The 27,901-nt window shown below is 38.8% G+C and overlaps 3 protein-coding genes across 3 annotated transcripts; all 3 read right to left on the bottom strand.

The window, feature by feature from the left end:
• Nucleotides 1–561: 561 nt before the first annotated feature.
• Nucleotides 562–3,800, bottom strand: LOC111876190 (probable protein phosphatase 2C 12). Its single transcript, XM_023872723.3, has 10 exons — nt 3,514–3,800; nt 2,938–3,274; nt 2,602–2,773; nt 2,358–2,511; nt 2,196–2,259; nt 1,937–2,044; nt 1,714–1,839; nt 1,381–1,625; nt 1,073–1,278; nt 562–990 (listed from the first exon to the last, which is right to left on the bottom strand). The coding sequence occupies exons 2-10, from the start codon at nt 3,136–3,138 to the stop codon at nt 962–964; spliced, it is 1,305 nt and encodes a 434-aa protein (XP_023728491.1). The 5' UTR covers nt 3,139–3,274; nt 3,514–3,800; the 3' UTR covers nt 562–961.
• Nucleotides 3,801–7,551: 3,751 nt separating this feature from the next.
• On the bottom strand, nt 7,552–9,960 carry LOC111876192 (B3 domain-containing protein Os06g0194400). The gene is made up of 7 exons (XM_023872724.3): nt 9,662–9,960; nt 9,161–9,259; nt 8,974–9,005; nt 8,713–8,887; nt 8,409–8,615; nt 8,248–8,335; nt 7,552–7,752 (listed from the first exon to the last, which is right to left on the bottom strand). The coding sequence occupies exons 1-6, from the start codon at nt 9,794–9,796 to the stop codon at nt 8,279–8,281; spliced, it is 705 nt and encodes a 234-aa protein (XP_023728492.1). The 5' UTR covers nt 9,797–9,960; the 3' UTR covers nt 7,552–7,752; nt 8,248–8,278.
• A 3,862-nt stretch (nt 9,961–13,822) lies between these two features.
• LOC111876193 (uncharacterized) lies at nt 13,823–16,027 on the bottom strand. Its single transcript, XM_023872725.3, has 5 exons — nt 15,706–16,027; nt 15,485–15,613; nt 14,777–14,941; nt 14,377–14,682; nt 13,823–14,111 (listed from the first exon to the last, which is right to left on the bottom strand). Exons 1-5 carry the CDS (start codon nt 15,976–15,978, stop codon nt 13,971–13,973), a joined length of 1,014 nt encoding a protein of 337 aa, XP_023728493.1. The 5' UTR covers nt 15,979–16,027; the 3' UTR covers nt 13,823–13,970.
• Nucleotides 16,028–27,901: the final 11,874 nt, after the last annotated feature.

Raw genomic sequence — 27,901 nt, 5'->3', positions numbered from 1 at the left:
ATTTAAACGTTAGTTACGTATGTTATTGAAAATTAAATATATTAAAAAAAAAAAAACAGATTTCGTTGTATTTGATTTCTTCTATAAAGAAAACCTATGAAATGACAATGGAACTACAAATCAGAAGTTCGTTGATTAAAAATTCAATCACAAACACTACCGAGTGAGTCTATTTTTAAAGAAATATGTTTACTGAGTGATGCAACAATAACTCTTTAAGTTTTTCATTTTTTCTAATTTGGGTAACTAATTATTTTTCTTACTAATTATGTCACAAAACTTAAATGTTGCATGTTATTCAGATCACGATCTATCTAGCAAGTCCCGTCGTGGACATATGTTGATTTAAGGTGTAGTTTAGGAATAGATTAGATTGTAAAATAAAAACAAAAACTGCTACTCAAATTAGCAATAAAACGATAGTTGGTTGATATTTAACATACATATACGATGAGTGTTGGGTGAAGAATAACACATAATAACTATTTTCACATGAAAATGTCACAATGCATGTGACAACATAACACGCCAAACATTCTGTCGAATCAAAAGGATAACAAATTCCCAAATCAATTCTTAATTTCAATAAATTAAATCCCAAGAATCATACACAATCAATCTTACAACTGTTTCCACTATGAGAGCAATAGATCTTACTAAATGGTATACAAAAATGAATAACTTCCAAATTCTTTTACCAGACTTTTCATAATTGTATAAATTAACTTACACGTTCTTGCTATATCAACACGGAGTTAGGGAAAATACTTTTAACTACATAATATAATAATAATAATAATAATAATAATAATAATAACAATAACCCTAATCTGATTAATTTTATAGCTTAAGATGTTCATATCCCATAAATAAAAAAATTAAATTTAAAAAAGCTCGCGAAAGGAACTTAACCTTCTGGTGTTTCCATATATATATATACTCAGCTCCAAATATCGCCTGCCTATTCACTTCCACTACTGTATCGCCCATCTGTCAATGTTACAAATTGTTAGAATTAATAGACTTAATGGGTTAAACCAAAAAAATAAAAATTAAATTAAATTGATCTTACTTCCAGAATGATTTTTTCCTTCCATGGCTTCTCGTTTCTCTTGACAAGTTACACAAAGAAAAGGGCCATCCCATGGTCTTGAATTGCGTGTGTTACATGATCCCCCCGCGTGTATTGAAATACCCTCACCAGGTTTCATTTCCACTTGACAAACCGCACATGTGAACAGTTTGAACATGTTACAAAGCGGGTATTTTGTATCAAACCTGAAATCGGAAAAAAAGTAAAAACAATATACTATTAGATATGTAAGGAATGGAATTGAATTGTTGATTCCATTCCGATGATAATGCAACGGAGTAACAGACCTTTCGGAAAGCATAGCGGATCCTTCCTCTACGAGCTCCTCCACTACATCTGGCTCCAGATATTCTTCACCAATATGAGATGTTGACTCGGTGCTTTTTCTCTTAAAAATAGTTTTCACTTTAAATACTCCTTTTGTCATCTTCTTGTGTTGGGGCATGGGGGGCGGATTCGTCTTTTCCGCTGGTAGAATGTCAACCACCACGCACGTTGTATCATCACGTAATCCTTTCGGTTGTACAGCTTCCTATATATATAAAAAAAGAGAATATAAAACTAGATGTTTACAGAAACATGAATGTTGACTAAAAGTAAAAAGACGATTATGCCCTTACTTTAACAACTTGACCGGCGGCTGCATCTGGCGGCATTCCACGACAGCATTCTAGAGCCGCTTCCGCTGATAAAGCATCCCATACACCATCACTTGCAATGATTAGCCTTCCACCAGCAGATGACAGCTGCATGTTTAAATCATGTCATATTCTAATTGATTACAAGAAGAAGGGTATTTACGTCTTTTTTGCATGGTAGTGAAGTGAAATGAAATTTACTTACCTTGACTTGCTTAACGTAAGGAACAGGAACTATAAACTCTCCAACATCTAAATCTCCAATAGATCTTGAAAGACACAAGCCACCAGGCCAACATCTCAAAGGACCAATCTGCCATGATAATTGACATAAACAGAAACAGTAAAAACTCAATTTAATACAGACATTTATATATATAAGATATAAAGGGTATTCTATACGATAACATAAAAGGAAATAAAGTTATAAATGACTGAAAAAAACAAGATGAAAAGATTCATACCTGCGTACCACCACCTGTATTTAGCCTACCAACCTCACCACCACTTGCAGTGACACGTTCTGTCCTGCAAAATTAGAAAGAAAACATAAAAATCATAATATTGTGTTCAAACTTAAAATTTCAAACTTCAAAAAGTAAGTTAACATTAACAGATTAACTTACTCTTCTTCATTGTCCTCAAATCTGTGATCTGCTGATAGATAATATAGGCTCCCATCTGCAGATTCAAGTATACAGCGGGAATCACCAACTGATGCTACAGTAACAATGAATCCTTCAATAATTACAAAGGTCACAGTTGTTCCTGACAGTTGACCTGCAATCGTTCATCACCATATTTAAGCATCATTCCACATATGAACAGTGTTCAGATTCAGATGGAATTGAAAAAGAAAGATGTGCACACCTTTTTCTTGGAAATCTTTATCTGTTTTTATAAACCCGGCTACCAAAGCCCTAGGCAAAGCTGCAATCCATTCTTCTCGGTTAAGGTCTGCTGGAATAGCACTTAAGACATTGTTTAAAAGATTCTCCTTGGTATAAATAGCTGCTGCAGCCCCATTATGGCCATCAAGTATCTGCAAATACAAGTTTTGTAAGATCACCATCACAATAGTCACTCACTGATAACATATCTCTAAAACCATCACTTGCTTCAAAATCCTTCTTAATTCAGACGAAATCACCAAATTGGGAGATTGTAGAGAATTACAGAAAATAAGCTTAGAGAGAGATAACGTACCCCAAAAACGGAATACGTAGTAACACCATCTCCCAATACGCGTTGGCATTCGCTCTTGATGAGTGTAAAATCTTCCCCTTTTTTGGATTGGTTGGCTTGACCACTAACAATTTCCGGCCTCTCGATCTTTTCATTTGCCAATTCACGCTTCAGCAACACCGATAACGGGACCGTTTGATGCTCACCTTTATGGGAGGACATTTCCTCGGTCCCTTCGAAAATCCAGATTTATAGAGAAAATATGAATATATTCTTCAACTCTGCGCCCTAGCAATAATATTTCAAGCCTAAAGCCTTCCACCTGCTCCTATTCGATGATCAGATTCTCAACAAAATCCTACAATACCAAAAGATCCATTATGAAACAAACCACTAGATTAAGCATCAGATTCAATTTCAACGAAGTGTTTACATCGTAATTTCAAACTTTCAATAAATCAAACACGGAGAAGATGTGGATTGGTGTATCAGAGCCTGATTAACGAGCAATGTAGATGATCAAAGAGGAAGAACAACAAAGCTTTTGAAATGTATTTCAAAGATTTAACGGGAAAAAAAATAAAACAAATTACATACAGAAATTCGTTGTAGATGACGAAACTCTCCAATGGCGGGTGCGATTGAATGTTGCCGACAAAAAAACGAGAAAATTGAAAGAAAACAATAATTAGAAAGCGATTAGATTCGTAGCAAAAATTCCGCGAGAGGGAGAGAGAGAAGGAAGGATGCAAATGGATTTGTGTTCGTCTGTTGATTATTTGGTTTATTTGTTATTGCATTTTGGGCGTTGATGTTATTTTCTCATCATGTGCGAATGCACCGTTTTCGGTTCGAAAAGCCGGCTTGGAGATGAGCTGAGCTGTGACTGACTGCGTCGTGAGTTGTTTTTATGTCTTTATTTCTTCTTTGTTTTTTTTTTCAATGATTTGGATAATCCTAGTGGATATTGGATTCTTTAGACATTCTTTTTCTTATTTTGTTAAGTAATTTGGATAATTGATGTATAAAATATCTGTAAGGAAATGACAATTCATGTAGGAAAAAAAAAAACAAATGATCGGAAATTTTGTAAAAAATTATAATTTTATGTGAAAGTATAATTTTCTTGATTTCTTCGTTAAATTGATTTTATTTTTTTTTAATTATGTCAAAAGAAAATTATTCCTATATTGTTCATTAGATTAACTTATTTCTTTATTCGGTCTATTAAGTAATTAAGAAACAAAAATATAATATGCATATTACTTTATATATCTATAAATGTATTTGGTTTGATCATACAACCTTATGTACGACTTTTATTGCATGCACCTAAGACTATGAATCGAAAGATTTTTTTCCGAATTCACCATCCAAAAATCCTTCAATGTTCCTCTTCTAAGGAATAGGGTTCATAATTCAATCTTTGTTTAACATATACAAGATAGCATTCTATATGGCAGAGACAAGTTATTTTTATCGCTGAACCTTTTTCTAGTATTTTATTTTAATATTTATATATTTTTTAATTTATTATTAGTCACTGAACTCGTCTTTTTATTTGTTTTAGCCATCATAACCGGTGAAAACTCATAACCTGATGAGGTGACCAAGTTTTTCCATGTTGGCATTACATGTCAGCATCCCCATTATATAAATTGATGATGAGGTGGTTAATTTTATTCATTTTAGCCAACAACACTTACGTACCCGGATTTGGGGTTACAGTGTCGCTTGTCTAACGTTCGATTCCCACTACCAATACTCTAATTGGAGATTTTCAAACTCATAAATTGAAAGTTTACACACGCGTTCGACGCTCTAACGTTTGATTCTCACTTCTGTTCAAAGAGAAAGATGGATTTTAGGTTAAACACATCCCTAAAACGACATCATTCGTAGTTAAGTCAACAAACACGTCATAAAAACCAAGCTATTTCCGATTACGATGCTAAAATGATTAAAAGAGACAAGTTTATCGACTAATAATAGCTTAAACAAAATATAAAGATATAATGAATAAAACAAAACATTAAAAAAATTAATAATGAAAAATTGCTATTACCCTGTAATACCAGTATAATGATTTATATTGCCAACATAGAAAAAAGTAAGTAACAATATCACGAGATTATGGGTTATCATCAGTTAGGATGATTAAAATAAACAAAAAATCAAATTAAATAACTAATGATAACTTGAATAAAATATAATAAAGAAAACGAAAAAAAAAAGTTTAATACTATACCTTTCTGTACTCCTTTTGTTTTGAGTTTGACATATTATGACATTCATTCTCCATATTTGGGTAAAAGAATTACCGAAAGGGTGGGTCCTTCACGAATGCGTATTCTCGTGACCTTTGTGACCAACAGTTCGGAGATTTGGTCAAAACCACATGGAGTGTAGTGCACAGTATCCTTTTTAACATGTTCGTATTTTCATATTAATAATTATATATAGTTTTGTATTATTATATATAGTTAGCCAAAACAATGTATCATTATAATATTTCTTTTTTGAGTTTTTTGTTAAAAGAGTTGTATTTTTCTCAAATAAGATTTAGTCTTTTATGAAATATCGTAAAAAAGATGATGACATTGTCATATTGATTTATACATAAAAGTATCTTAGTTTATCATTGTTTATAGTATTTAAATTATTTGATTAATATTCAAAGTTTCAAACATGTCTTTAAATTACATGCATCATAAATCGTATCAATTTCAATGGAAATGAAACCGCTATACGTGGACCCATATGCAATAATATAAAAATAATTGGGGGTTAAGTGGATGTTTCTATTTTTATAGGACACCAGCTGTAAGTTATGATAAAACGAGAACAAATTGCAAATTGACAAATTCTTCCTGATAGCACGGAGAAACATATGGAAATTATATGGTACTATAAATGTTGATGTTTGCCCATCTTCTTTACGTAAAATACATATTCAGTCCCTCGGTTCTTTGTGTATTATATGCAATGTATTTGTTTATGACAACCAGCTTAGTTTTAATTTGTTAACATGGTCACGAAAGTTAAAAAATAAAAATAAAAATAAAAACTTAAACTTTACAAAAGTTTCATTTGAGGTGATGTGGACTAAATGAATTGTCGTTCTTCGCATCAAACTAGAACAAAAAATGACAAACTAACTTTATCCATATTATGACAACTAACAATGATATTCGAACTAAAATTTGAAGTTAATCAAATAAAGAGGAGTTGATAGGCTTTGACTTCAGTCATCAGCTAATTTTAAATATTTTTCCCCATGTATTCTTACCTAATTTTGTAATATATATGTTGGTTACAATATGCATTATGCTACTCATTAATAGAGTTCTTTTAATAATAGACCGTGTCCATTGAACATAGATGAATACCTAAAGAAATGAACTTGTAATTAATAGCGAATTGACATCAAACAGATGCATGAATAGAGTTCTTTTAATCCACTTCTTAACTGCACGAATAAAAATCCTTTTACCAACTTCCACAAAATGTCAATAGATAGTTTATAGTTAACATTGATCTCTAATCGAATAATATTTCAAAGTATGGTATCTAATAATTTGTGGGTAAGGTTTTAGTTGGTTTTGGTTAGAGGGACTAAACTGTTAATTTATAAATGTATAAGGAGAAAGACTTCAAGTGGCCAAATAAGCAAAGGGTGTAAAAGTAATTATTAGAATATTATGATTTACGACTGGGCCAGCGGCGGAAAGCCCAATTATTCGCCGTTTTTATTTGTTGGATTTGTGTCGCATTCATTGCCGTCAATTCAGAGTTAGATTTCACTTCGCCACCCTGTTACTTGGTATACGTTACATTATAAAAATTAAAAATAATAAAAAAAAAGTTTTGATTTTTTACTAAGTGTTAGTGGCAAAATATAAATACCCAACTCCTCCTTAATAAATAAAGGTTTTTTTTGCCACATGTCATCTTCTCCTTCATTTGGACACATGACATTTTCTAGATTTTTTAAATTTTTTATTTTCCACTTGTCATTTTATTGTAATTTTTATTTTATTAAATTAAAATTTCACATTTAATATGTAAGGTAATATATATATAAGGTATTTATTAGAAATAATTTATATATATAATGTATTCAACGTATTAAAGTCTCATTAATTTAATAATTTAAATTTTTTCTTATTTTTTTCTTATAAATTCAAACTTCTCAAATTATTAAAATTTCATATTTAATTTTTTTTTTTAAATAAATCCATATAAACTTTCATTTAGAATAATTCAATGATATGTACCAAGTTTATGCATCAAATTAAGTTTATGCATATATATAATATTAACATTTAAATATTCTAAAAATGTAGAGAAAAAAAAATCTTTTCCATTTAGTGGGGTCCATTTAGTTTACAAAAAGTTATAAAACCCTTTTTGTTTTGACACAACTGATCCTTTTGGTTTCATTTTCTTTTGACCTTTGTCTTTAAGTTAATGGAAGAAAGTGAAAATTGATTGAGTAGGTTTTCCAAGGTGGACAAGGACTTGGACAGGGTTCATTCACTTCACCCAATTAGCTGGATCCATCTGTTTCTTTCTTTAATACACATACATGATACAACCCCACTCACCATATTTTCAACCCTCAATTTGCAACCATTTTTCAAACTTTCCAAACTTGAATACCCCAACATACAAAAATAGAAATACAACTGGGTATGGCATAATTGTAATTTCATACTTCATAAATTACATCTTTAGCTAAAAGGCATTAAACCTTTGTTAGTCCTAAACTCTACATAAAAGAAACCAACCAGCACTCGATCAAATAATATCTCCAAAAATGTGCTGAATTTCATCCTACAAAGTAAATGGGAAAATGAGATATAAAAAGTAGATTAGTGGACTAACATGTTTAGTTTTAGATTTACAATCTCTTGAATTACTTTATTAAAAAAACGAATCTATATTCTAAGGGGAAAAAAAGTTACCCTTTTTGAAGTTATTTATGTAACATAATGAACAACCTGTAAGGATGGCTCTCTATGTACCAACACACATGGAAATACATGTGCAATTATGACATATAGGTATAAACTTCAATCAATAAAATCTAGTCATTATGATCTATGGCTTTTGATTTGTCATAAAATATAACCATTTTTTTTTTACTATTTCGATAAATAACCTTCGTATTCCAATAGGTCCACTTCATATTATAGCGAAAATCATAAACTTTTTATCAAACATTTTCTTTAAAGTTTTTTCTCTTTGAATTTTCGAAAAACCATTTTCACGACACTGCAAAAATGAAGCGTTAGATTGAAAAATCAATCAGAAAGACTTGAGAATTACCTAAATTAATTTGTTCAATCTGTGCATAAACTTAAGCCTCCAAATTTTCACCCTCTTCATCATAATCTTTGCACCTTATAATATACACCTAGAATGGTATACATTTGTGAAAATGGCAATTGAACATATCAACATAGAATAATAATGAGTAATAATCAAACCTTAAAGACAGTAGGTTGAATTCGATGGAAAACAAGTGCATCTCCATCTACCAGTTGATGATGAATGGAGAAACCCCTCCATCCACCACTAAGGCCTCCTTTGTGAGCCAAATACACAGTTGGAAACTCTTCACCTTCTTCATCTATCAATGTCACAGTGCAATCTGTCCTTGGTAGGCTTTTCCTGCAGAAATGAGTTGGAAGACCCTGTTTTATTAAACAATAAGTCACATTAATTACTATCACATGAGTATTTTTTTATATATGCAACAAAAGAAAGAAAAAACAAATAAGAAGAACTAACCAGCCAAAATCCACCAGTTGTATGTGATTGAAGCATGGGTTTAACAAATGAAGGATGACCACCTTCAAGTTTAGCTTCAAGTTCTTCGGCTTTGTTTATTGCATAGTCCCTAGCTTCATCAGATGCATACACACGATTCCCCAAGTCCCTTCGTGAATAGCTATACCTTCTTCCACTACACAATTTTTATGCAAAAGAGAAAACTCAATGGGTAATCATGATTCATGGAATAACTTTTAGGATAAATTACTAAACGCTTACCTTCTTGGTAACTCAACTCGCTCATAAACCACCTACAACAGAAAGAAAACGTCCAAAAGGATCAATAACTTTTTGGGTCCTGATCTTTTTCCAAATTTGTATGCAATACCACAAAAAGATCCCAACACAGGGGCAGGAAGATGCAAAACAATGGAGCTAAGAGGGAGAAGAAACAAGAGAAACATACGATTTCCTTGTAAACAGGGGCAGGAAGATGCGCAACACGACTTGACCTTCTGACCTCCACCATTTCTGTTCCAATGACACGAGGTTTTGTGCGCTTCATCTTTCATTGTTACACAAAACACAGAAAACCAAGTTTAGATCGCAATAAAAATCCAATATCGAGACACAATGCACAAATTAGGGCTCATTAAGCTTCATCTTACTATTGTTACAGACAAGGAAACCAGGTTGGCTCAAAACTAAGAAAACTTAATCGGTGCAACATTTTACACCTTTCATTGTGTTAACTAGAGATAACAGGTTACTTTTACAATTGGTTCGTGAAACCCTAAGCTAAACCAATTACATAAACATATTTCATTATAGCTTGGGAAAATTCGAATCAAACACGTGTCTCAATAGGTCTGGGATTTTGTGATTGAAAATGTGAGAGTGTGTGTTGATGTAAACTGGTTCTCAGACAAAAATAACAGAATGAGAGAGACAGAGAGTAGGAAGAAACCGGAGAAGGTGTAGGGGAGTGAGCGGTTTTTAGAGCTTGAGTGAGCTGAGGAAGATGAAGCTCTTCCATCCGTTTCTTGTTCTCCTCCAACCTTTGCTTACGCAAATCCTCATAGTTTTTCTTTGAGACCACCATGTTTTTTTCTGTTTCACCTTCTTCTTGGCTGAATGTTAGAGAGAGGGAGCGAGATATGATGGTGATGGTTATGGTGGTGATAGAATCGGCGAAGGTAATGAAGAAAATTTGACTAGGGTTTCCTCAGAGTCGACCGTTAGAATTCATTCCAACAATTTGAAAAGGAATGTGGGCGGGTTTATGGACAAGGTTTAATTAATGGCTGGTAAATAAATCGCTGCACGATTTTATAATGGGGATGTATTTACTTTTTCAAGAGATGCAAAATGAATATGTCTAGCAGTTAATTTTAAGTTATATAATGATCTATCATCTATCACCAAGTTAAACATTATAAATTAATTAATTTTGTTACAATCCAAAGAAAAAAGTAACAATGGAATCGTACATCAACTCTCTTTTATACTTCACCTTCCCAAAAACCATCACATTCCGATATTACACATTGTCTCCATGACCAATTTTCTAAATTAGCCACGACATAACCATTAATCCACTGAAATAAAAGATCGACCGAATCAAACGAAGGCACAAATTGATCAATCCAAATTGCAAACTTCTCCTAAAGAGCTCGAGCTAGAAAAAATTTCAAGAACAGATGCTCAGTATCAAGATTACATCTAATCGGCAACTGTTAAGAATAAGTCTTCCAGTAAAAAGATTAACTTTTATTGGGATAAACTTATTCCACCTAGTAGCAACACCACCAGAGAGAGAAGAGAAAAAAGATCTAAACAATATCTAAACAAGATCTAACACCCTTCACCAATAAATGATCCTCTAAACTGACTCTCATAAGTCCATCCTATTCGGAATTTGCATTGAATCCAACATCTCCATCGGTTACTGAAACTCCACCGCCAAAGGTCCACCAACAATCGGTTTCCTCCAAGCAATCTCCTAATTATTATTTGTCCAATAATCACTAACATAAGCATCACCATTTAGCGACAACGCAAACAATCTGGGAAACCGAGCACTCAAAACTCATCGCCAACCCACACATCCTTCTAGAATCTCGTGCATGTACCATTACCAACTTGTCTTCTAATAGCATCAAAAGGAATCAAACCATTGTTATGCAAATCCCACACCACTTTAACAATAGCCGACCAAAAACTTGGGTTCGATTTACCTAAGGATGGCTACGAAAAACCAGAATCAATTTTGTAACAACTCTTGATCAACCGAACCAACATAAGCTTTATTAAACGTAAAACAAAGCTCCTCCACTTATAAAACAAAGCTTGATTAACCGCAACCAAACTCCCAACCGACAACCTACCATTATATCTAGAGCTAGGAATAACATTCCACTTAACCCAATGCAAATCTGATCTCTGTCCTCCGCATCCCAAAAGAATCTAGAACGAAGACTTTCTAACTTGTGACACAATGCAACAAATGTCTTGAAGATTGACAAGTAATAAATTCCAAGGCTTCCAAGCATAGACTTAACCAACATCAGTCTCCCACCAATGGAAAACATCCTTGTTTTCCAAAGAGAAAGCTTTTGACGAAATATCTCTAAGCACTCCCAAGCATTCCCAAGCCGTCTGATGACACTTACCAGAAGTCACACCAATCCATAACGTACTAACTTATGAAAATTAATTTGCAAACCATAAGCCATGAAAAACATTTTGAGAATACAGATCGGTCTTCACACATTATCAATGTCTCACTCTCCCATAAATATGACATCATCCGCATAGAAAAAATGAGAAAGCTACACTTGATGATAGCCATTACTCACACCTTTAAAAAGCGAATTACGAATGGCATCCTTCATGCACACATGCAACCCTTCCATAGCAATAATAAACAATAAATTCAATAAAGGATCACTTTGTCTCAAACCCCTACACATTTGAAACTCATATGTAGGATTTCCATTTGACAAAATGGACGATCTAGAAGAGCTTAGACAGCCTCAGATCCAACTATGCTACTTGAAACCAAAACCTATAACATCAAACATATGATCTAGGTGGTCCCAGGCAACCGAATATTTTAATAATAAATTAGCATATTCTTTAAATTATCAATAAACTTTATCAATCTATCCTAATAAATAAGAAAAATTTTACCACATGTCCTCTTCTTATTTATTTTGATACTTGTCATTTTCTAGATTTTTTAAATTATTTAATATCCACTTGTCATTTTTATAGAATTTTTCATTTTTAATCAAATTCTACCTATTAAATGACATCTCATATTAATTAATTTATTAGTATATTAATTAATATACATAATAACTTTCTATTTGTGAATTCTTCTTTCTATTAATATATTAATTAATGTATAATTATATTAATATAGATAATACATTCCATTTGTGAATTCATATTAATTAATTTTATTAGTATAGATTATTAAGATTAAATTACATAAATGGTCTATGTGATTTACCAAAAGTCACAAACTCAGTTGTTACTTATTTTATTATGAACATGGTCATTATGATTACCAAAACTTGCATGAATTGTCTTTTTTTTTTTTTGCTCAAACTTTTTACTTTTGGACCTTTTAATAAACCCGTGTAATACACGAGTCACACACCTAGTGTGTAATATAGCTAATCATTAAAATTTAAATATACAAATATCTACTAATAATATAGGTTTAAGGTTGTCACATTTATAATATCTTTATTTTTGCATTAAAATTAAAATCTACAAATATCTACTAATAATATAGGTTTAAGGTCGTGGCATTTATAGAAAGAGATTTTACGGCCTTTTGATTTTTTGGAAAATATCAAAATCATTACAAATATATTAATTATTATAAATAAATCATATAAAATACAAGGTATATAATAGTTTGGGAATTAATTGATGAGTAGATAATATTATTATACTTAGGGGTGTAAACGAGCCAAGTCGAGCCGAATACTACCAAGCTCGAAGCTCGGCTCGACTAAAATACTCGAGCTCGAAACTCGGTTCGAACTCGACTCGAGCCTTGATTTTAAGCTCGAGTCCGGGCTCGTGAAATACTTGACAGTCTCGAGCTCAACTCGGCTTGGCTCGACTAATATTTTTTAAAAAATCAAAATCACTAAATTGAGTAAGAAATATTAAACATTCCACATACAAATATCCAAAATACAAAAAAAAAAAAAAAAAAAAAAAAAAAAAAAAAAAACACTCTTAATCACCTAATATCAATAAATATAACATCAACCATATATGTCATAAATGAATAATTATAAAGAAATGACATATTAGCTATAAATGAACAATTATAAAGAAATGGCGTATATGTAAATTACATTAAGCTCGACTAAGCTCGCGAGCCTTACAAGCTGAGTATTCTAGTATTCGAGTTCGGCTCGATAAGGTATTCGAGTAGCTCGAGCTCGAGCTCGAGCTCGGCTCGATTAAAGTCGAGTCGATTTCAAGTATTTTCCAAGTCGGTCTTGAGTTTCTCAGGAGTTGGCTTGTCTCACTTACACCCCTAATTATACTATTGAAAAGGGGTTTTGGTGTTCGAGACGGTGGTCCGCTGCTATATGTAGCAACCACTATTGACTCACACTAAATTGTCGGTGCGTTTGAAGTCCGGTTGGAAAGAATTTGGCCTTCATTTTTGTGATATAGTGGCCCATTGGAAAAGGCCTTAACTCTTGTGCACAATATTATAGTTGTCTTAATAATTGAAATTTCCATAAGTAAGAGCATCTATAATAAGATTTTTTTGAGACATTTTAAATAGTTTGTTCAGTTCAAAAACTCATGAAATGAAATTTAAAGAAACCATTGTTGAAGCTTTTCCAAACCTAAAGTTTTTCAAACAGCTTATTAATTAACAATCTCTTGGAAGATTTTTCAACAATTTGATGGGTCCTATAGCTATTCTACAAATTAGACAAGGGTCCTATAAAAAAGCAATTCGAAAAAACTGTTATTTTGGAGACAAGTTAAACTTTTTCATTTTAAGCTTTTTTAATGAAAAAACTCCAACAAAAAAACTCTCCTATTATGGATGTTTTAACACTTAGTTCTCTTAATCATTGGATTTCCCTGAACCAAGATGAATTAGCAACAATTTTAAACTTTTCACACGCTTTACTTCAGAAGTAAAGCTCATAACAACACACAAAATCAAAATCATTTTTTTAAACAATAAAAGGTGTAATATTTAGGATCATGTTAACGTGTATTTGTTAGTATTTAATATCGCCTAAGTCCTTCAACCAAGGAAGAACCTCTTCTAGACCTTCTTTCAAACTTCTCGGCTTGTACCCAAGTTCTCTCTTCGCCTTCTCACACGAATAAGCCCACTCATGACTCAAAACACGCACAGTCTGTTCAATATTAAACCAACAATCATTATATTGTAAGCAAAAAAAGAAACATGACATGACATGACAAGCTGTATTGCATTTGATTTGACTTAAGACCAATGTCAATCAGACAAAAGTTGCATTTTTCCATCCCATCCAAAAGATGGGACCAGAGACTTGTTCTCAGTCACTCGTCTATGGAAAAGACATAAATACCCATCTCATCCTCGTCATAGAAAATAGTGTGTAACAAATTTGTAAATAATGTAAACGGAAATGTAAATACCGGGGGGCTGATGAGTGGAAGTTTTCCGGTGATTTTACAGAACACCACGGATACCCAACCATAAAGATTGATGAGGAACAATGGAATGTTGAAAAAAGGTCTTTTTGTGTTGGTTATAGTTGCAGCAATATCAAAAACATGCATGAATGATGCATTTTCTCCTGTAAGAAGGTATCTTTCACCTGGTTTGCCTTTGTCTAAAGCCAAAATATGGCCATCTACCACATCATCTACATGACTAAAAGAGAACTTATCACTTCCATGACCTATATACCCAGGTAATCGTCCATTAAATCGTTCTACAATCTGTTAATCATAACAACAAACAGAAACTACTGTTATAGAATTATTATAGTAACTAGCCTATAAAATTAGTAAAATTATCATGTTATGAAATTACCAATCGGGCCACCACATTCCCAGCAGTGACTTTACCAGGTCCATATATAACTCCAGGATAAACAGCCACAATAGGTACCCCTTCATTTGCAGCTTCTAGAGCAATCTTATCAGCTACAGCCTTTGATTTCTCGTATTCAGTACAGAATAACTTGGCTGAATGCATCTATAAAGAATGGATTCAACTCAAGTAAGGTTATGTTATGTTACTTTAGCCATGAACTAATTACCACTAAAACAAGTACCAGATCATATATTCTTCATGCATCACTGATTATGGATTTGAGTTATATTTGGTAAAATGAAAGTCTTGTGTTTTGAAAGTGGATGTGTATTAATGGTATTGTGCTAATAGCAATTAAAGATATTGATCAGAGAAAAGCTCCATCAGCTTCAAAAAGCTTTAAATTTAAGTTCCATAAGCATAATTGGTTAAAAAACGAACAAATTTGCACCTTTTTGATCGTTTTCCCCTTTTTAACTCTTCGTTTGTCCACAAATCAAAGGATAGGAAGGACAATTAAAGTAAAGCAGACAGACATTAAGTTATAGAAAGATATTACAACAGAAAATTGAACAAATTAGAAAACTAGAAACGCCGATTGTCAATTGTAAAGTGATAGGTTGAATTCACAGCGGAAAATTCTCACTTAATCGCAGAACAATTCACAGGATATGATTATAAAACGAAATTAGCAGAAGTAGTTACTTGACTTTCATCGGCAGTATATCCGTCGGTTGACCCTAGCGCGAAAAATGATGAGGTATAAATGATCTTCTCTATCACATCCGTTTCCTTATACGTGCGAATTACGTTCTTCAACCCTCCAACATTGACCTAGTCATTGTAATCAGACTAAATCAAAACAATCCAAATTTTTTTATTTTTCTGATCAAATTTAATTTCAGAATCAAGTCTATTGAACTTACAGAGACAAATTTGGAAGGATCTGGAAGCCATGGTTCCACTAGAGCAGCGGCGTGGAAAACCACCTGGCAGCCGGAGCAAGCTGCGAGAAGTGACGAATAGTCCGTAACGTCACCATAGGCAAGTTCTAGAGGTACGCCGTCGGAAAGAGTAGGAAGGGAGGAGAGATCACTGGTGCGACGGACGAACGCCCGAACGGAGTGGCCATGACGGAGGAGCGCATGGCAGAGTCTTCCACCTAAGTAACCTGAAGCACCTGTCACCAACACTTTCATACTTCACCGTCGTCGGCTTGGCGAATAAATGTTCCAACATGTCAAAAAGGGGATATTTGAATGTAAGTCAAAAATAAAAAATTGATAATCATAAAATTGAGCCAATTGTAATATTCTATACTACTTTGTTTTTGGGCAATTAAATATTCTTCTATTTTTTTTTGTACGTTACTTATCATCCTACTCAATAAATTGGCAACACGTCTGATATTTAATACTCATTTAATAAAATTTAATAATATTTTAGGATACTAATATAATACATGTTATCATTTAAATTGGTCGAAGTAAAATATAAGAAGATATTTAATTTCTCTTGTTTTTGACATTTTTTTTAATTTTTTTATTTGATAAAAAAAATATACTATTTCGTTTTGGCATGTTTTTAAGTTTTTGTTATTAGAGAAAGAAATGATATATTTATGGGAATATGACTTGTTAAGGTAATTAACTTTTCGGAATGTTCATATTTGGGTAACTATCTTTTTTTGTACACATCTAGGTAACAAACTTGTTGGAAGTGTTCACATATGACCATTATGACCTGCTATAGCAGGTTAAATCCTAGATGTGAACGCTTTCAACAAGTTCGTTACCTAGATGTGTACAAAAAAAATAGTTACCCAAATATGAACAAAACGAAAAGTAAAAATTAAATTACACGAATGGTCCCTGTGGTTTGGGAGAATTTGTGTGTTTGGTCCCTAACTTTTTTCTTTTTAACTTGGATGGTCCATATTGTTTATTTTTGTTGCGCGTTTGGTCACTATCTTTCTTAAAAAGACTATTATGCCCTTATTAATTTAATTTTTAATTAATTTTCTTATTTATGTATTTATTTTTTACATATTTAAAAAAATTAATAGACCCCACATATTTGTATCTCTCCTCGGATGAACCCTACTGTTTATTTTTTAATTAATTTATTTTTTAACTCGGATGGTTCGTACTGTATATTTTGTTACGATTTTGGTCCCTGTCTTACCTAGAAAGACTATTTCGCCCTTATTAATTTATTTTTTAATTAATTTTCTTATTTATGTATTTATATACCCCACATATGTGTATTTCCTCACCGTAAACTTGAAACCAGATTTGAGAACTTTAAATTGAGTCTTACCGGTCACCATCCCATCTCTCATCGTCCCCAACTTCTATTTCTTTTCCATCTTTAGTAATATCGACGTCTTCACCATCCTTCGTTTTTTGGTACTTCAACTCTGGTGAAGCAGCACCATAACCTACTGTTTCTTCATCTTTAGTAGGTTGTGGTGTTGATTCGACGGAGTTAAATGACCGAAAAAAGAATGGATGATGAAGACGTTAATATCACTAAAGATGGAAAATAAATAGAAGTTGAAAAGGAAGAAAGATGGGATGGTGAGGAGATACAGATATGTGGGGTCTATTAAATTTACTTAAATATAGAAAACATAAGTATATAAACAACAAAATTAATTAATAAGGGCACAATAGTCTTTTTAGGTAAGACAGAGACCAAGATCGTAACAAAATTAAACAGTAGAGACCATCCGAGTTAAAAAAAATAAATTAATTAAAAAATAAACAGTAGGGATCATCCGAGGAGAGATACAAATATGTGGGGTCTATTAAAATTTTAAATATGTAAAAAATAAATACATAAATAAGAAAATTAATTAAAAAATAAATTAATAAGGGCACAATAGTATTTTTACGAAAGACAGAGACCAAACGTGCAAAAAAGTAAACAATAGGGACCATCCAAGTTAAAAAAAAATAAGTTAGGGACAAAAAAACACAAAATCTCCCAAACCACAAGGACCATTCGTGTAATTTAATTTTTACTTTTCGTTTTGTTCATATTTGGATAACTATTTTTTTTGTACACATCTAGGTAATGAACTTATTGAAAGCGTTCACATCTAGGATTTAACCTGCTATAGCAGGTCATAATGGTCATATGTGAACACTTCCAACAAGTTTGTTATTTATATGTATACAAAAAAAAGATAGTTACCCAGATGTGAACATACCGAAAAGTTAATTACCTTAATAAGTCATATTCCTTATATTTATCTTGAGATTTTGGATTTATTCTTTGGATTTAGATATGTTGTTGAAATTTGGAAATTTGCTTTTTATAGCTTGAAATCTAAAATTCGGAATTTGAATACAAAAAGATATATTTGTGTCATAATTGTATTTCTGACATGACATAAAGCTTGTAAGTTGTGAGAAACAAATAGATAAAATCTGAAATGCAATTTTTCAAACGTTGTGCTCATTTGGATAATTACGAATACATCATTTTCCTATAGTTTTCATGACCATGTAGTTGTTTTGGTCATGAGCGGAGGCGCGGAGCGCAGGAGCCATCTATGAGCAGCCAGGGTAGGCTTAGGTCATCCTTAATGTAGCACCTGGTTTCCGGTATGTGAATTTTATTTGAGCATTGCCTTAATTTAGCCTTAGACTCGGCGAGTCATAGGGTCCGACTCGCCAAGTAGGGACGAGACTCAGGACGCGTTTTAAGTAGGCGACTCGACGAGTCCATATCCTGGACTCGGCGAGTCACCGCTGCGGGATGAAACCCTAAGTTTCAAGGGTTTGCACCCTATTTAAACTCTCATTCCGCCCCAACTCGTCCCCATTCACCCCCAGAACTCCCCCTGCATCGTTTTCCCTTGTTTCCTTGAGAGTTTGAGGTATTCTTGGTGTGTTCTTGAAGGTTTTGGAGAGTAAGAGGAGTAGATCAAGAAGAGGAGAAGGAGATCAGCCATCCTTGTGTCATTTCAACCTTTCCTCTGAGGTATAACCCGTTTTCCCCTTGATTCTATGCTTAAAACTTCAATTGGGTCCTTCTTGGTCAATTCCCCAAGTTTGCATGTTCATTATATGTTGTAATAAGGCGTTTGGCCTTTGGATCTATGTAAGATTGAGCTCCAGGAGCTCAGATCCGTTAGCTTTTTGGCCTCATGAGGCTTGTTAGCCCTAGATCTACCATTTTGAGTCATTTTGAGCCCTATAATCCATATTGGTGAATATCCACACGTAAAGTTGGAAACTTTACGTGTGATTCGTGTCCTAGAAGTTCAGATCTATGAATGGCATGGTCTGGAACCGAGCAAATTGGTATATTTAAGGAGTGCATGGAGGCGACTCGGCGAGTCGCATAGGTGACTCGGCGAGTCTGGTCGCGAGTCACCGAATTGGTCCCTTCTTCATGTGTCGAGTTGAGCCTTGAGTCACAGGGGGTGACTCGGTGAGTTGGGAGCTGAACTCACCCATGTTAGGACTCGGCGAGTCAATGCCCTGACTCGGCGAGTCCAAGGCAATCTTCATAGCTCAAGAACAGACTCGGCGAGTTGTTCATACAACTCGGCGAGTCTTAGCATAAAGTGTTCGTCGGATGAAGATGAACTCGACGAGTTGTTCATACAACTCGGCGAGTAGGATGAAGGTGTTGAATGGCAGTTAGAAGGTGAACTCGTCGAGTCATAGCCCGACCCGACGAGTAGAACCAGGGACCCAGGACTTTGGTTTGCTAGGGACTCGGCGAGTGGTGATCCACTCGGCGAGTCGGGTCAACTGAAAGTTGACTCCAGCTTTGGCTTATAGTTAATCCAGGGGTAAAATGGTCATTTTACCTAAAGGACAGTTAGCAGTGTTTGATTTAGTATGTCGTGGAAATTGCAGCCGGAGGACTCCCGGAGCAGCAGCATTCAGTTAGTTCCCGATCAGTTCGGCAGCTACTTCGAGGTGAGTTACCTTCCAGTAGCGGTGGGTCTAAGGCCACAATGCCGACCCACCAGTAGGAGTTGTATGATAGATGATTGTCTTTGTGATATCATCTAAGTTCACGAGTACCTGACATGCTATATGCTAGCATGATATGCTGTATGTGATAGTAGTCGAGTTCGGTTGTTAGGACCGAAGGGTAGTCAGACACCCCAGATACGTCTGACAGTTTATGATTATATGTTTGCATGCTGGCTTGTTATGTTATATGCGATAGAGGTAGTATGAGGGGACCAGTCCCTGTGGTCGGTTGTTAGGACCGACGGGTAGTCAGCACCCCAGAATGGCTTGACATGGGTAGTCAGCACCCCAGAATGGCTTGACACGGGTAAGACGGCACCCCAGAATGGCCGTATGGGTAGGTCGGCACCCCAGAATGGCCGTACCGGGTAGTCAGGCACCCCAGAATAGCCTGGCAGTATATATATGTTATGTGTTTGTATGGTATGCGGTACGTTGGGGGAAACTCACTAAGCTTTGTGCTTACGTTTTCAGTTTTGTTTTCAGGTATCTCTGCATCGAAGGGGAAGGAGCCGACGCGGTAGCGGCACGTCATACACACACTCTTCGGTTTCCGCAATTATGAGATTTACTGGGATTGTACTCTGATATTTTGATGGGATGTACGGTTTGGCTTTTGAGAACATGGTTGCAATGTGTTATGGTGTGAACAAACAATGTTTCTTTTTATTTAGACAATGTTTTAATTATTAATGTTTTTCTAAAGTAATATCAAAAAAAAAAAAAAAAAAATTTTGGGTCGTTACAAGTTGGTATCAGAGCCCTGGTTTGAGGGATTCGGACACGCCTTCGGGAGTGTTTGGACTCAAACCGAGGGATTGAAAGATTTTTCCAAAAGAAATTATTCTTTAAAACCCGGAAAAGAGTCACGAGAAAGAGTAAAGTGTGTGACGTGCGCGACCGGCCGAGCTCAAGTAAGTATTCCCCATAGTACCCATACAAGTTTATGTTATGTTTATCAGCTTTATGAATATTGCATGCTAGAATAGGCTAAGGATCTAGGAGTGATGCCTTATGTGCCTGTTTATTTGTTGCAACTTATTGAATATTGCATGCTAGAATTGAGTAGACAGCAGTAGGGTAGCCTGTTTAGGTTATGCCTGATAGTATGAGCTTAGCATCCTATGTTAAGTGTCGTTTCTTGTTTAAAGAACAGTTTTGGCTTGAGTCTGTTTTTCCTTATCCGAATGCTGCTTGCTTCGTGCTCGGTGGGATTCTAAGTAATGGGAGTGAGCCACTAGGTAAACACGTCACACCACATGTAATCGGGGTTGAATAATCCCAAAGTGTTGGAACTGGCCCTATTGCGCAGCTCTTGTTTGAGTCCAACCGTTGTAGGGACGGGCCTTTTACTTGAAGGATGATCTAATCCTCATCACAGGTGGTGGTGTTTAGGTGGTGGCTAACTGGCATTATGAGGAGACCTACAGCAGCTGAGGACCAGTTGTGTTGAACTTGAGTTCTCCCTAGGGCAAGCCTAGGGTGAGAATATCGGAGAGTAGCAGTAGTAGAGGGGAGTTGGTGGAGTCGAGGAATTCCTCGGAGAAGGTACAGATAGATGTGGAAGGTAGTATGGGCCCGTACTACTGAAAGCAGAGGATCCGTACCCGAGCCGAGGAAGGCCAAGACGAGACCAAGGAACCTGTAAGTAGTTGAGATCCCTCAGAAAGTAGCAGTACCACTAATGATTATTATTGATGTTTTGCAGAATGGTGGTACTTCGACCGAGATCGACAGATGGCGGGTCAGGAGAGGGGTCAGGTTCGGGATCTGGCACCGAGCCGATTGAGGAGAGGCTACGTGAGTTCATCACGTCGGAGATCACTAGGGGCATCCTTGAGTCGACCCCCATCATCTTTGGGTCGATCAAGGAAGGGATCGTGGAGATGATGGAAGATCGCCTACGGGCATTCAGGAGCGACTTGGCCTCTAGCCAGTCAGGATCTCGCACACTGTCCTTCAAGGACTTCAGGAGCAGTGGTGCGCCGGATTTCCATGGGGTGAAGGACCCCATTGTCGCCAGGCGGTGGATTGCGGATATCGAGTCTGCCCAGTTGATCAGCTTCTGCCCCGAGGGGTCGAAGGTGAGGTACGCAGCAGGATGTTTACGGGACCGGGCCCGAGATTGGTGGGAGTCAGTGGGTGACTCGATGGGAGCCTCGGCCATCGAGGCAATGACCTGGTCGGACTTTGTGGCTAGGTTCAGGGCAGAGTTTGCGCCAGCAGTCGAGCTTCAGCAGCTGGCCAGGGAGTTCTTAGACATGAGGCAGACGACAGAGACCGTGGCGGAGATCACCGCCAAGTTTCGGGAGAGGGCTTTATTGGTGCCCCAGTATGCAGGTGACGAGGATATGAGGAGGACTCGTTACCATGATATGCTTCGAGCTGACATTCGGGAGCATGTTAGTTTTTCGGCTTGCCCTACCCTGGACTCCATGATTGCCAGGGCTAGGGAGAGGGAGATAGATTTGGAGCACATCCGGAAACGGAAACTTGAGAATGGTCAGTCATCGGGGGCTTCGGGGAAGAAGCCCAAGGGATCAGATGGGAGGCCGAGAGGCCAGTCGGGACCGAGCCGCTGCGGGAGGTGCGGCAGGCCGCACGAGGGGGCGTGCAGGATGGGATCGTCAGGCTGCTACAAGTGCGGCAAGTTTGGGCATATCAGCAGGGATTGCACTGCTCCTGCGACCGTTATTCAGACATCGGAGTTGCTGTGTTTCCACTGCAACCAGAGGGGCCACAAGAAGGCCAATTGCCCCATGTTGACAGCTTCAGCGCCAGTGAAGGCGCCAGCTCCAGCGACCCTGCGGATCACGGATGGCCGTCAGGGCAAGGCAGAGGCTCCAGTGGTAAGGAGTCGGGCATTTCAGTTGACTGCCGAGGAGGCACGCGCCGCGCCCGATGTGGTGACGGGTATGATTCCTTTCTTCTATCTTTTATTTTACATTGTTATGATATTGATATGTGCTCCGTGTGTATGCATGTGTATTAGGATCGTTCCATGTGAACGGCATCCCGGTTCAGGTATTGTTCGACTCGGGTGCATCCCGATCGTTCGTTTCTCTTGCTCTTAGCAAGAGATTTCATGAGACTTCAGGCGAGTTGGATTGCCCGTTAGAGGTAGAGATTGCCGATGATCGATCGGTGCGAGCATCGATGGTGTTTCGAGATTGTGTCCTGCGACTGTTTGAGGAGTGTTACCTGGTAGACTTGGTTCCCATTCCATTGCGTGGGAACAAGGTGATTATTGGTATGGATTGGTTGAGCCCTAATGGGGCAGTGATAGATTGCGCGCAGCAGCTAGTGCGAGTCAAGGCCCCAAGCGGGGGAGAGTTAGTGATTCATGGAGAGCGGCCGCAGTGTGGACCCACTGTATGTTCAGCAGCGAGGGCTAGGCGCTACCTTCAGCAGGGATGCGCGGGTTATGTCGCGTACGTGATGGACACCCGGGAGGCGGGTAAGGCAACCGTGAGCGAGGTCCCAGTGGTTCGAGATTTTGCTGATGTTTTTCCGGAGGAACTACCTGGGATACCTCCGGAGCGACAGGTGGAGTTCAGGATTGACCTCGTTCCCGGTGCGGCTCCGATAGCTAAAGCACCGTATCGGTTGGCTCCTCCCGAGATGCAGGAGTTGTCTACGCAGCTGCAGGAGCTACTGGACAAGGGATTTATTCGGCCGAGCAGTTCGCCCTGGGGAGCCCCGATTCTGTTTGTGAAGAAGAAAGATGGGTCGCATCGGATGTGTATAGATTATCGGGAGCTGAACAAGGTAACGGTGAAGAACCGTTACCCGCTCCCGAGGATTGATGACCTCTTTGACCAGCTTCAGGGTGCATCTTGGTTCTCCAAGATTGATTTGCGTTCGGGTTATCATCAGATGAGGGTCAGGGAGGAGGATATGCAGAAGACCGCGTTTCGGACGCGCTATGGCCATTACGAGTTTGTGGTGATGCCGTTTGGGCTCACCAATGCTCCTGCCGCGTTCATGGACCTCATGAACCGTGTATGCAGACCGATGCTGGACCGGTCTGTGATAGTCTTTATCGATGATATCTTGGTTTATTCCAAGACCCGGGAGGAACATGAGGAGCATTTGAGAGAGGTGTTAGAGACCCTGAGGAGGGAGAGCTTGTATGCCAAGTTCTCCAAGTGTGAGTTTTGGTTGCGCGAGGTGCAATTTCTGGGGCACCTCGTCAACCAGAACGGGATTCTGGTCGATCCGGCCAAGGTTGAGGCCGTGATGAGATGGGAGGTTCCGAAGTCCCCATCTGAGATTCGGAGCTTCCTAGGATTGGCAGGCTACTATCGGAGATTTATCCAGGATTTCTCCAAGATAGCCGTGCCCCTGACGCGGCTGACGAAGAAAGCCGTGGTCTTTCGGTGGGGACCCGAGCAGCAGGCTGCGTTTGAGACGCTGAGACAGAGATTGTGTGAGGCGCCGATCTTAGCCCTGCCGGAGGGCGTAGAGGATTTCGTGGTTTATTGCGATGCGTCCATTTCTGGGTTGGGCGCGGTGCTGATGCAAAGGGGGCATGTCATTGCTTACGCTTCGAGGCAGCTCAAGCCTCACGAGGCGAACTACCCGACGCACGATTTGGAGTTGGGGGCGGTGGTATTTGCCCTCAAGATTTGGCGACATTACCTCTATGGGGTTCGGTGTACCATCTACACGGACCACAAGAGCTTGAGGTACCTCATGGACCAGCCGAATCTGAACATGAGGCAGCGTCGGTGGTTGGATGTGGTGAAGGATTATGATTGCGAGATCCTTTACCACCCGGGAAAGGCCAATGTGGTGGCCGATGCGCTTAGCCGCAAGACGGCGCCGATCAGGGACGCCTGTTTGAGGATGACTGTGGTGACTTCCCTGTTGGAGCAGATTCGGGAAGCTCAACAGGAGGCTATCAAGGAGGAGCATCGGAAGAACGAGCGCGTAGTAGGTCAGGTTTCCTCCTTCGATTATGATAGCCGAGGGTTATTGACACTACACCGTAGGGTGTGGGTGCCGTATCATGGGGGCGTGCGCCAGATTTTGATGGAGGAGGCGCACAAGTCCCGATTCTCTATTCATCCCGGGGCGACGAAGATGTATAGGGATCTTCGTCTAGACTATTGGTGGCCCTGCATGAAGCGGGATGTGGCATGGTACGTCGAGCGGTGCTTGACCTGCAGGAAGGTCAAGGCCAAACATCAGAGGCCGCATGGCAAGATGCAGCCGTTGGACATTCCACTGTGGAAGTGGGAAGATATCACGATGGATTTTATCACGAAGCTTCCCAGGACCGCGCGTGGAGTGGATTCGATTTGGGTCATCGTGGATAGATTGACCAAGAGTGCTCACTTTATTCCGATTCCGGAGAGCATATCGGCCGAGAAATTGGCCGACATCTATATCAGGGAGATTGTGGCACGGCATAGGGTGCCAGTATCGGTGATCTCGGACAGGGATGTGCGTTTTACTTCCAGGTTTTGGAAGAGATTCCACGACGAGTTGGGCACTCGTCTGCATTTCAGCACCGCCTTTCACCCGCAGACAGATGGACAGAGTGAGCGGACCATCCAGACTTTGGAGGACATGTTGCGGGCGTGTGTTCTGGATTTCGGTGGTAGCTGGGATACCTACCTTCCTTTGGCCGAGTTCTCCTACAACAACAGCTATCACGCGAGTATCGACCGCCCTCCCTTCGAGATGTTGTACGGACGGAGGTGTAGGACCCCGATATGCTGGGGTGAGGTTGGCCAGAGAGTTATGGGAAGCACCGAAGTGGTGCTCAAGACGACTGAGAGGATACAGCAGGTCCGGAGCAGGCTTCAGACTGCTCAGAGTCGACAGAAAAGTTATGCCGACAAGCGTCGATCCGATTTAGAGTTCCAGGTCGGGGATATGGTCCTCCTGAAGGTGTCGCCGTGGAAAGGCGTCATCCGATTCAGGAAGCGGGGCAAGTTGGGCCCACGATTCATCGGACCGTTCAGGGTCTTAGCCCGGGTGGGCAGGGTAGCATATAGGCTGGATCTGCCAGCCGAGCTTAGCCAGATCCACAGCACTTTCCATGTTTCGCAGTTGCGGAAGTGCCTAGTGGACGATTCTGCAGTAGTACCTTTGGAGGATATTCAGGTTGATGACAGCCTGAACTACATCGAGCGCCCAGTCGCAATCCTCGACAGGAAGTCGAAGGATTTAAGGAACAAGAGGGTGGAGCTAGTGAAGGTGCAATGGCAGCACCGCAAGGGTTCAGAGTGGACTTGGGAGCCGGTAGACGAGATGATGGAGCACTACCCCGAGCTGTTTCAGGATCAGGCGGCAGACTTCGAGGACGAAGTCTAAAATAAGTGGGGGAGATTTGTAGCACCTGGTTTCCGGTATGTGAATTTTATTTGAGCATTGCCTTAATTTCGCCTTAGACTCGGCGAGTCATAGGGTCCGACTCGCCGAGTAGGGACGAGACTCAGGACGCGTTTTAAGTAGGCGACTCGACGAGTCCATATCCTGGACTCGGCGAGTCACCGCTGCGGGATGAAACCCTAAGTTTCAAGGGTTTGCACCCTATTTAAACTCTCATTCCGCCCCAACTCGTCCCCATTCACCCCCAGAACTCCCCCTGCATCGTTTTCCCTTGTTTCCTTGAGAGTTTGAGGTATTCTTGGTGTGTTCTTGAAGGTTTTGGAGAGTAAGAGGAGTAGATCAAGAAGAGGAGAAGGAGATCAGCCATCCTTGTGTCATTTCAACCTTTCCTCTGAGGTATAACCCGTTTTCCCCTTGATTCTATGCTTAAAACTTCAATTGGGTCCTTCTTGGTCAATTCCCCAAGTTTGCATGTTCATTATATGTTGTAATAAGGCGTTTGGCCTTTGGATCTATGTAAGATTGAGCTCCAGGAGCTCAGATCTGTTAGCTTTTTGGCCTCATGAGGCTTGTTAGCCCTAGATCTACCATTTTGAGTCATTTTGAGCCCTATAATCCATATTGGTGAATATCCACACGTAAAGTTGGAAACTTTACGTGTGATTCGTGTCCTAGAAGTTCAGATCTATGAATGGCATGGTCTGGAACCGAGCAAATTGGTATATTTAAGGAGTGCATGGAGGCGACTCGGCGAGTCGCATAGGTGACTCGGCGAGTCTGGTCGCGAGTCACCGAATTGGTCCCTTCTTCATGTGTCGAGTTGAGCCTTGAGTCACAGGGGGTGACTCGGTGAGTTGGGAGCTGAACTCACCCATGTTAGGAATCGGCGAGTCAATGCCCTGACTCGGCGAGTCCAAGGCAATCTTCATAGCTCAAGAACAGACTCGGCGAGTTGTTCATACAACTCGGCGAGTCTTAGCATAAAGTGTTCGTCGGATGAAGATGAACTCGACGAGTTGTTCATACAACTCGGCGAGTAGGATGAAGGTGTTGAATGGCAGTTAGAAGGTGAACTCGTCGAGTCATAGCCCGACCCGACGAGTAGAACCAGGGACCCAGGACTTTGGTTTGCTAGGGACTCGGCGAGTGGTGATCCACTCGGCGAGTCGGGTCAACTGAAAGTTGACTCCAGCTTTGGCTTATAGTTAATCCAGGGGTAAAATGGTCATTTTACCTAAAGGACAGTTAGCAGTGTTTGATTTAGTATGTCGTGGAAATTGCAGCCGGAGGACTCCCGGAGCAGCAGCATTCAGTTAGTTCCCGATCAGTTCGGCAGCTACTTCGAGGTGAGTTACCTTCCAGTAGCGGTGGGTCTAAGGCCACAATGCCGACCCACCAGTAGGAGTTGTATGATAGATGATTGTCTTTGTGATATCATCTAAGTTCACGAGTACCTGACATGTTATATGCTAGCATGATATGCTGTATGTGATAGTAGTCGAGTTCGGTTGTTAGGACCGAAGGGTAGTCAGACACCCCAGATACGTCTGACAGTTTATGATTATATGTTTGCATGCTGGCTTGTTATGTTATATGCGATAGAGGTAGTATGAGGGGACCAGTCCCTGTGGTCGGTTGTTAGGACCGACGGGTAGTCAGCACCCCAGAATGGCTTGACATGGGTAGTCAGCACCCCAGAATGGCTTGACACGGGTAAGACGGCACCCCAGAATGGCCGTATGGGTAGGTCGGCACCCCAGAATGGCCGTACCGGGTAGTC

This window comes from Lactuca sativa, chromosome 1 (assembly GCF_002870075.4).
Source record: "Lactuca sativa cultivar Salinas chromosome 1, Lsat_Salinas_v11, whole genome shotgun sequence".
Classification (NCBI taxonomy): Eukaryota; Viridiplantae; Streptophyta; class Magnoliopsida; order Asterales; family Asteraceae; genus Lactuca; species Lactuca sativa.
This window is presented reverse-complemented; position numbering and strand designations above follow the sequence as displayed.

Bases quoted from the DNA above. Each gene is read 5' to 3' on its own strand.
- LOC111876190 (XM_023872723.3), bottom strand. From the start codon at position 3,138: ATGTCCTCCCATAAAGGTGAGCATCAAACGGTCCCGTTATCGGTGTTG. The intron at 1,626-1,713 runs GTAAGGGCATAA...TTATATATATAG, and splicing joins CCGCCGGTCAAGTTGTTAAA to GAAGCTGTACAACCGAAAGG. The intron at 1,279-1,380 runs GTCTGTTACTCC...TTCCGATTTCAG, and splicing joins TCCGCTATGCTTTCCGAAAG to GTTTGATACAAAATACCCGC.
- LOC111876193 (XM_023872725.3), bottom strand. From the start codon at position 15,978: ATGAAAGTGTTGGTGACAGGTGCTTCAGGTTACTTAGGTGGAAGACTC. The intron at 14,942-15,484 runs GTAACTACTTCT...CATTCTTTATAG, and splicing joins ATACTGCCGATGAAAGTCAA to ATGCATTCAGCCAAGTTATT. The intron at 14,112-14,376 runs GTATTTACATTT...AATATTGAACAG, and splicing joins TTCCACTCATCAGCCCCCCG to ACTGTGCGTGTTTTGAGTCA.
- LOC111876192 (XM_023872724.3), bottom strand. From the start codon at position 9,796: ATGGTGGTCTCAAAGAAAAACTATGAGGATTTGCGTAAGCAAAGGTTG. The intron at 9,260-9,661 runs GTTTCTTCCTAC...TAACAATGAAAG, and splicing joins ACTCCCCTACACCTTCTCCG to ATGAAGCGCACAAAACCTCG. The intron at 8,888-8,973 runs GTAAGCGTTTAG...AAAATTGTGTAG, and splicing joins CGAGTTGAGTTACCAAGAAG to TGGAAGAAGGTATAGCTATT.